At 43.8% G+C, this 10237-nt stretch overlaps 1 gene segment (V, D, J or C); it reads right to left on the bottom strand.

Moving 5' to 3' along the window:
* Positions 1-913: 913 nt before the first annotated feature.
* On the bottom strand, positions 914-6968 carry LOC129831333 (Ig lambda-2 chain C region-like). The segment is given in 2 exon segments: positions 914-1339; positions 6818-6968. Coding segments are annotated over 2 exon segments (366 nt in total).
* Positions 6969-10237: the final 3269 nt, after the last annotated feature.

Genomic DNA, 10237 nt, shown 5'->3' with positions numbered 1-10237 from the left:
GATAACTAGAGATACTAGACATGTAACCATCAGCTGGTCTTTGGGTGGGACTGAAACCAGTGGTCTACAGACAGCTGTTCCTGTTGTAAAGTACATGTAGATCTTTCCTCAGTCATTATTGGTGGTCGTATGTCCTCCTCTGGTGGACGTTGACAGAACTGCAGCCTCTGTTCTGATCACTGATGCAGAATGTGAAACACAGCATGACATGACTCTCTCTATATGTTGGACCAATCCTAACTTCCACTTAGTAAGGGGATACTTTACCAGCCATTCTAATTTTGGCAATGAGGCCCTTTATATACTTCCCCAGAGTCAGATGGACTTGTTCATACCATTTGTATGTTTCTGTGTCCAGTTTGAAGGAAGTTAGTTAGTTTAGTCAGTCAATGTTAACTAGCGTTTCCCATAGACTTCCAGTCATTGTGCGATCTTCATCTGACTCTGGGGAAGTAGATAAAGGACCTCATTGAGTGTTTACTTAGTCATGGATGGATGTCAGTGGGAGACTAAGTGAAGACCAGACCTATACAGTTGTAATAATGCTGAAATGATACTGAGTCCAACATCTAATGTTAATACTAGAGAACAGTTAACTGTTAGGTCATCTATGGTTGGTCAGAATCCTTGTTTTGATAATAAACCAGGTAAGGATTCTGGGCTCTTCTGTCTTGGTTCAATTTAAACAATCATTATCCAGATTCACCCTCATTTAGTGCTGCTAACACTGATGTTCATCAACATGCTCAAATACAAACACTTGTTCTTTAGAATGTTCTTTATTTAATATCCACAATACAGCAAAGTTCTAACTATTCCTCTATTATACATCTGCAAAGCAACCCATTTCAAATATAAAAAGTCTACTTATCATATAGCCTACGATATCAGTGTGATTAGCTATTTATCTTTTATGGAACATAATGAATATATGCAGGTTAAACTTCTAATGCATTAACAATATCTTGAAAAGTGATGTAGAAAATCAAATGGACATTACAATGGTTCTCAGGCTATTCAGTGCTGCATTCAGACTTCTTGATGCCTTTCTCAGCGAACTTGGAGCCCGCGGTGACTTTACATGAGAACACTTTGTCCTGGTTCCATTCTGACGTGTCAACGGTCAGACAGCTGCTGAGTTGGAACGTCTTGTCGGCTTGCGGCACCGGGCCACTCGTAGCGATGCCGCCGGTGACCGGATTCCCTCCCGCTGTCCAGCTGACATCAGCGTAGCCCATGGCCATCTGACTGGCCAGACACACCAGGGTGACTTTGCTGGACTTCAACTCATCGCTGGACGGAGGGAAGATGGTCAAGACAGGCGGAGGGAGGGTAGAGTCTGGACCAATGGAATGAGCAGAATAAATATTACACAAAATCATTTGATATGTTAGTAGAATGAAACAGGGTTGTGGGATTATACTGTAGAATAAAAATTATAACGTTTTCTCAAAGGCTACAAACAATTAACATGTTGGGCTCATAAATTAAAAGGCACTAAAACCATGTAATTCTATTGTTACATATTACTCATATCTCTGTTTGTAGCTTGACTTTCTAAGTAACTCTCCATGTGTGACTTTTCAGAGGTGAAGCAGATTTCTGTGCAAGTGGATAATGAGTTCAGATCTCTATGTTTAATTAAACATAATCAAGAAGTCAGATTTGCTTGAATGAGGGATACAATCAAACATATATCCTACTACTAGTCAACCAGCAAACAGAGTTACCAACTGTAATGTAATGAATCATGTAGCAACATTGTGTGTAACTACCATATACATGGTTTTATCATTATTTAATATAACTTGGGACCAACATTTTAAAGGTTCATACCACTTTATGTAGACTTCACATTCAAATCTACCTCTGAGTAAATATATTATTATTGCATGAGACATTATAAATGAGTAGTGTTGTCAGGTGACAGCAGTAACCTACATGGTCAAATAGTCCATCACGTTTTTTAAGTTTAAATGTGAAATCAACAACTACAGATATACTGTAGGCTATGAAGCTGTCACATGGTGTCCATGACTCTTGATAATCAGTCCACAAAGTAGGTTATTTACACTAAATAAATATGAAATAAGAATATAATGTTAAATATGTAACTCTATTAACTATTACGTATTACAAAAAACCTTGAATACAAAAATATAAGGTTAAAAGAAAGGGTACTCACCAGTGACAATGAGCTTGGTTCCTTGTCCGAATACCACAGTGATTCAGTTTGTATACACAGCTGTACAAAAACCTCCTCACTCTCTCTACTGAGAGGACAGGAACTGAAACATCCCATTCAGACAGAGCTTCACTCTCACTACTGAGAGGACAGGAACTGAAACATCCATTCAGACAGAGCTTCACTCTCTCTACTGAGAGGACAAGAACTGAACCATCCCATTCAGACAGAGCTTCACTCTCTCTACTGAGAGGACAGGAACTGAAACATCCCATTCAGACAGAGCTTCACTCTCTCTACTGAGAGGACAGGAACTGAAACATCCCATTCAGACAGAGCTTCACTCTCACTACTGAGAGGACAGGAACTGAAACATCCATTCAGACAGAGCTTCAATCTCGCTACTGAGAGGACAGGAACTGAAACATCCATTCAGACAGAGCTTCACTCTCTCTACTGAGAGGACAGGAACTGAAACATCCATTCAGACAGAGCTTCACTCTCTCTACTGAGAGGACAGGAACTGAAACATCCCATTCAGACAGAGCTTCACTCTTTCTACTGAGAGGACAGGAACTGAAACATCCATTCAGACAGAGCTTCACTCTCTCTACTGAGAGGACAGTAACTGAAACATCCCATTCAGACAGAGCTTCACTCTCTCTACTGAGAGGACAGGAACTGAAACATCCCATTCAGACAGAGCTTCACTCTCTCTACTGAGAGGACAGGAACTGAAACATCCATTTTGACAGAGCTTCACTCTCTCTACTGAGAGGACAGTAACTGAAACATCCCATTCAGACAGAGCTTCACTCTCTCTACTGAGAGGACAGGAACTGAAACATCCCATTCAGACAGAGCTTCACTCTCTCTACTGAGAGGACAGGAACTGAAACATCCCATTCAGACAGAGCTTCACTTTCTCTACAAACATCTCAGGTTTTTCTAGAGTTCCTCTCTATGAAGTAACAGTATATAGTATAGCATCATATTCTGCTGTTTGTGTCTGGTCCTTTTGAATTCATCAGTTAAAGCAATATCCATATGATGCAGTATTGACCTGATGATGATGATGATGATGATGATGATGATGATGATGATGATGATGATGATGATGATGATCATAACAAGAGAGACAAAATCAGTTTCCTTTCAGACAATGTCTTCTTATAATTTTGTTGACATGTAGGGATGAATGGTTCTTCCATTCCCAGATCTCCCATTGTGTCATGTATATATTGTTATAATAATCACTGACCAACTGAGGTTTCTTAGAGTTCACCCCACTGCCACGCATGAAGCAGAAGTGAGTGTATTTGGTGAGGAGGTTTTTGTCAATGTGTCATGGTAGGAGAGTCATTTTGAGTCTGACAGTAATACACTGCTGAGTCTGTCTCCTCCACATTGTTAATAATCAAACAATAATCTGATTTAGACTGATGATTAGATGTGAATTTATGAGAGGAGAAACAAGAATCATATTCTACAGAGCTCCAACCAGTGTGGTACCACCTTAACACGTACTGAGGGACTGCTCCTGGAACCTGTTAATACCAACCAGCAATATTATCAACAGTCCCCAGGTTACAGTCCAGAGTGCCCGTCTCTATTATCAACAGTTCCCAGGTTACAGTCCAGAGTGGCCGTGTCTACTATCAACAGTCCCCAGGGTACAGTCCAGAGTGTCCATCTCTACTATCAACAGTCCCCAGGTTACAGTCCAGAGTGGCCGTGTCTACTATCAACAGTCCCCAGGTTACAGTCCAGAGTGGCCGTCTCTATTATCAACAGTCCCCAGGTTACAGTCCAGAGTGGCCGTCTCTATTATCAACAGTTCCCAGGTTACAGTCCAGAGTGTCCGTCTCTACTATCAACAGTCCCCAGGTTACAGTCCAGAGTGGCCTTCTCTATTATCAACAGTCCCCAGGTTACAGTCCAGAGTGGCCGTCTCTATTATCAACAGTCCCCAGGTTACAGTCCAGAGTGGCCGTCTCTATCATCAACAGTCCCCAGGTTACAGTCCAGAGTGGCCGTCTCTATTATCAACAGTCACCAGGTTACAGTCCAGAGTGGTCGTCTCTATTATCAACAGTCCCCAGGTTACAGTCCAGAGTGGCCGTCTCTACTATCAACAGTCCCCAGGTTACAGTCCAGAGTGGCCGTCTCTATTATCAACAGTCCCCAGGTTACAGTCCAGAGTGGCCGTCTCTATTATCAACAGTCCCCAGGTTACAGTCCAGAGTGGCCGTCTCTATCATCAACAGTCCCCAGGTTACAGTCCAGAGTGGCCGTCTCTATTATCAACAGTCACCAGGTTACAGTCCAGAGTGGTCGTCTCTATTATCAACAGTCCCCAGGTTACAGTCCAGAGTGGCCGTCTCTACTATCAACAGTCCCCAGGTTACAGTCCAGAGTGGCCGTCTCTATTATCAACAGTCCCCAGGTTACAGTCCAGAGTGGCCGTCTCTATTATCAACAGTCTCCAGGTTACAGTCCAGAGTGGTCGTCTCTATTATCAACAGTCCCCAGGTTACAGTCCAGAGTGGCCGTCTCTATTATCAACAGTCCCCAGGTTACAGTCCAGAGTGGCCGTCTCTATTATCAACAGTCCCCAGGTTACAGTCCAGAGTGGTCGTCTCTATTATCAACAGTCCCCAGGTTACAGTCCAGAGTGGCCGTCTCTATCATCAACAGTCCCCAGGTTACAGTCCAGATTGGCCGTCTCTATTATCAACAGTCACCAGGTTACAGTCCAGAGTGGTCGTCTCTATTATCAACAGTCCCCAGGTTACAGTCCAGAGTGGCCGTCTCTACTATCAACAGTCCCCAGGTTACAGTCCAGAGTGGCCGTCTCTATTATCAACAGTCCCCAGGTTACAGTCCAGAGTGGCCGTCTCTATTATCAACAGTCTCCAGGTTACAGTCCAGAGTGGTCGTCTCTATTATCAACAGTCCCCAGGTTACAGTCCAGAGTGGCCGTCTCTATTATCAACAGTCCCCAGGTTACAGTCCAGAGTGGCCGTCTCTATTATCAACAGTCCCCAGGTTACAGTCCAGAGTGGTCGTCTCTATTATCAACAGTCCCCAGGTTACAGTCCAGAGTGGCCTTCTCTTTTATCAACAGTCCCCAGGTTACAGTCCAGAGTGGCCGTCTCTACTATCAACAGTCCCCAGGTTACAGTCCAGAGTGGCCGCCGCTCCTTTCCTCACTGTCACAACAGGAGGCTTCTGTGTCACCACAGTCACACCACTGACACCTGGGAAATAAAAAGATGACATGTAGTAAATATAAACATACAGACTAATTATGAATAAAACAGGAAGTAAAACCTCCAGGAAGTCAGACTCCTTACATGTTAGAGCAGTGAGGAGAGTGCAGAGTGTCCCCAGCATGTTGTCAGTGTGTGGTGTGAACGGCCCTTACTGTCCAGCTGAGAGATGAGCAGGGTTGGAGTGTGAGGATAGGAGAGGCTGCAGAACCCACCTATAAGGAGACAGACAGGGAGGAGCAGAGGGAGGGGCATCTACAGTTAACCTATCACCAAGCCAGGGAGGACCAGAGGGAGAGGCCTCTATATCTCACCCTATCAGCTTCTGTATGATGGACTTTTAATCAATTTAAATTACTGTAACTATTCAACTATCAAAAATATATATATTTTATATTGGACTAACAAAAACCATATAGGATCATTTTGGTTATACTGAAAGGAGCAGTATTTTGTTTCATGTGAGTTATGTTGGTTAGTTTACTGAAATCAGCATGTCATTATATAGATAATAACATGTAATAATATTCTCTGGACCTGATAGTGGGGTTCTGAACTAACAGTACATCACTAAATGACTGTTGATGTAATACGTCTCTACTGTAAACCAGGGGACTGACTATCATGGAGGTTGTCTGATACATGGAGTCTTCTGTTAGGACTGAACCTTCTGGAATATCACTTTATCATTCATGCTTTGTGACAACTAGGTGTAATTGTTAATGACAACATTCTAGTAAATGTGTGAAGGGTTTTGTGTAAAACACAAGCATGGAATGTTCTCCTACTGCAGACACACTGGTTCAGGATGACATTCAGTTAGTGTCTATATTCAGAACATCTGGAAGCAGAAGTGAGTGTGTTTGGTGAGGAGGAGGTTTTTGTCATGGTGTATATCACTGTGATACGTGCTCTTTAACAGAGCTGTCCCATGTATGACAGTAATACACTGCTGAGTCTGTCTCCTCCACATTACTGATTATAAACTGATAATCCTTATCAGACGTGGCTTTAGATGTGAAACGATCAGAGGAGAAACCAGATCCATATTTGTCAGGAGAGGAAGAGGTAGAGCTACTCCAACTATGGTAAAACCTTAACACATACTGAGGAGCTCCTCCTGGAACCTGTTTATACCAGCTTACAACATTGCTTTCATCTTTGGTGATGTCACAGTAAAAAGTAGCAGTCCCCTTTGAACTGACAGTCAGTACTGAAGGTGTCTGTGTCACTGCTTTCTGGCAACTGACATCTGTGGGATTTAAACACACAATTTATTAAGACAATTAATCATACATAAATGTAAAACTTAATTGGCATTGTTTTTAGATTCAGAATGAACAAACAGTAAAATCCTTACATGTTAGAGCAGTGATGAGAGTGCAGAGTGTCCCCAGCATGTTGTCAGTGTGTGGTGTGAACGGCCCTTACTGTCCAGCTGAGAGATGAGCAGGGTTGGAGTGTGAGGAGAGGAGAGGCTGCAGGACCCACCTATAAGGAGACAGACAGGGAGGACCAGAGGAAGGGACCTCTACAGTTAACCAATCACCAAGCCAAAGAGGACTAGAGGGAGTGGCCTCTATAGTTAACCAATCACCAGCTGCTCTCATTGCTCAACATGAGGCCCTGTCTTCACCCCCCTCCTCTCCCCACACAGTTCTGAGAGGAGACAAAATAACCTCTTAATTTACATGAAGCTATAAATAAGGAGAAGAGGAGGGGAGGAGGAAGGGAGGGGGAAGCAGGTGTGTCCTGAGAGAGAAAGGGAGCAACACATCACTGCCTGTAACTCAGTGTCAGATCTAGAACACGTCCCTGGTGAATGACTCTGATAACTAGAGATAGTAGACATGAAACCATCCGTTTTTTCTGGGTTAGTACGGAAGGATGGCCCTGCGAGCCTAGGTGGGACTGAAACCAGTAGTCTGACTGACGCCAAACTGTGCCTGCTTTAATGTAGGTATATCCTGAGTCATTATTGGTGGTAGTTTGTCCTCCTTTGTTGGACGTTGACAGAACTGCAGCCTCTATTCTGATCACTGATGCAGAATGTGAAACACCGTAGCATGACGCCACGCTACACTGATATTGAGATGAGCGAGATGCAACACTTCACTCACACAGTATCTGCGCATGTGCACGGGTACACTTCACACTGTGTACAGCGTGGTAGCCCGGACATCAAAAGAGCGGAGAGGTTGAGACTTGCGCTTCAACGCACTTTGTTGTTGTGAGAATTGACCCACTAAGCTGTTACTTTCTGTATCTACATCATATCGCCGAGTCTACCTTTAAAACAAAGTTCAGCTCACTGTAAGGACCGACGCTGGAGATGAGAAGCAGGTATGGGGAGTTGACATTTAATAAGGAACAGACAGGTAACAGGACAGGAACAGCGTCAGCACATGGGTAAACAAGGACATATGACAATTAATGCTGCAGCAGGGAATAGAGCGGGGAACCAGACAGATACAGGGGAGGTAATGACAGAGGTGATTGAGTCCAGGTGAGTCCAATAATCGCTGATGCACGTGACGGTGGAAAGGCAGGTGTCCGTAATGATGGTGGCAGGAGTGCCTAATGCTGGAGAGCCTTGCACCTTCTAGCACCAGGGAGGGGAGCGGGGCAGGTGTGACAGTTTCGTAACCTGGGATACAGATGTTCCTGGAGAACCTTACCAGGGTTGGTGGATTCCCTGACAGGGACCTTCTTGGCTGAGCTTGCAGTAACTCAAAGCTTCCTTGAATCATGCCACAAGTGTGAGGCACTGTGCTCCTTTGTGATCTGTTCCTGAGCAGTCGACAGGGTTGGGTCAAGTTTCACCAATTCATTTTAGAAGTACAGGCACTTCCGGCAGTTGTAATTGACATGCTCTCCGTGTGGCTGAGAAAGAGTAGAGAATCTATATTAAGGTATTATATGGAGTTAGAAAGTATTTAACAGAATAATTCAAATACATTAAAATGGTACAGCCATAAATAAATATTCCTTTCAGTCCAATGCTACCTGGGATGCTACTGGCTGTGATATTATTGTCAGTTCAGCATTAACACTTATAGAGCAGACTCCCCACGGGCAGATTCAGGTGTCTCAGGCTCCTATTTAATTGCTCCTGTGAGTGGAATGCAGGCGTGGGAGGCAGGGGTGGACATTCTGGATGTTTTTCTGCATATTGGTCACTGGCCTTATGGTGTGTGAAGTCAATGCTGTTTAACCGCTTTGGCTCAAGGTTCCTCCGAGTCCCTGCATTCTGTTGTTACTGCTCATCTGAGCAGGCTATGCCTGTTAGCCCACTGGACACTGCATTCTGTTGTTACTGCTCATCTGAGCAGGCTATGTCAGTTAGCCCACTGGACACTGCATTCTGTTGTTACTGCTCATCTGAGCAGGCTATGTCAGTTAGCCCACTGGACACTGCATTCTGTTGTTACTGCTCATCTGAGCAGGCTATGTCAGTTAGCCCGCTGGACACTGCATTCTGTTGTTACTGCTCATCTGAGCAGGCTATGTCAGTTAGCCCACTGGACACTGCATTCTGTTGTTACTGCTCATCTGAGCAGGCTATGCCTGTTAGCCCACTGGACACTGCATTCTGTTGTTACTGCTCATCTGAGCAGGCTATGCCTGTTAGCCCACTGGACACTGCATTCTGTTGTTACTGCTCATCTGAGCAGGCTATGCCTGTTAGCCCACTGGACACTGCATTCTGTTGTTACTGCTCATCTGAGCAGGCTATGTCAGTTAGCCCACTGGACACTGCATTCTGTTGTTACTGCTCATCTGAGCAGGCTATGTCAGTTAGCCCACTGGACACTGCATTCTGTTGTTACTGCTCATCTGAGCAGGCTATGTCAGTTAGCCCACTGGACACTGCATTCTGTTGTTACTGCTCATCTGAGCAGTCTATGCCAGTTAGCCCACTGGACACTGCATTCTGTTGTTACTGCTCATCTGAGCAGGCTATGCCAGTTAGCCCGCTGGACACTGCATTCTGTTGTTACTGCTCATCTGAGCAGGCTATGCCAGTTAGCCCGCTGGACACTGCATTCTGTTGTTACTGCTCATCTGTGCAGGCTATGTCAGTTAGCCCACTGGACACTGTATTCTGCACCTGTGATAGAATGTTTGTTACAAAAAGACATTCAGAGAAAATCCCATTATCAACAAGTGTGTGACTGAGGACTATGTGATCAACTTAATCAAAACACATGCAAGTTTCATCATAAACTTACCTTGCTATTGTTCCCAATGAGATGGAGCCACTTCTACTTACCATACTTTAGGCATTACCCCCAACCACAATGATATTTTACAAACCTTATTCACTCAGAAAAACAATAACACTAAAGACTAATAACACTAAAGAAATACATGTGATGCTGACATGTTTAAATAACTCACCTGGACTCCATAAACCTACCTTGCTTCCCCAACATGAGATTTGACAGGATACGTACAGATTCCCCACATTAATACGGCAGTTCTGTTGATCCACAAATACATGTTACAATAATAATAAATCATGACATTCTCCATTCAGCTTCCATCCAACAAAACGTTGGGTCTAACTGCTATGTTAAGCCTGACTCTTTTATCATCCTGTGTCTAGATAAGGCAGTGTTGAGCACTTTCATTAATAAAAGGAACAAAGAGAATAGGCTATAAACATCAATTACAAGAGAAAGTAACGCTGAGATTGATCATAGATATCATCTGAGAACTCTATCATAAAGTTAGCCTATGGATTATAGTAAATGTTACCACAACACATGTAGGCTGA

The sequence above is a fragment of the Salvelinus fontinalis genome, chromosome 2 (assembly GCF_029448725.1).
Source record: "Salvelinus fontinalis isolate EN_2023a chromosome 2, ASM2944872v1, whole genome shotgun sequence".
NCBI classification, from domain to species: domain Eukaryota; kingdom Metazoa; phylum Chordata; class Actinopteri; order Salmoniformes; family Salmonidae; genus Salvelinus; species Salvelinus fontinalis.
This window is presented reverse-complemented; position numbering and strand designations above follow the sequence as displayed.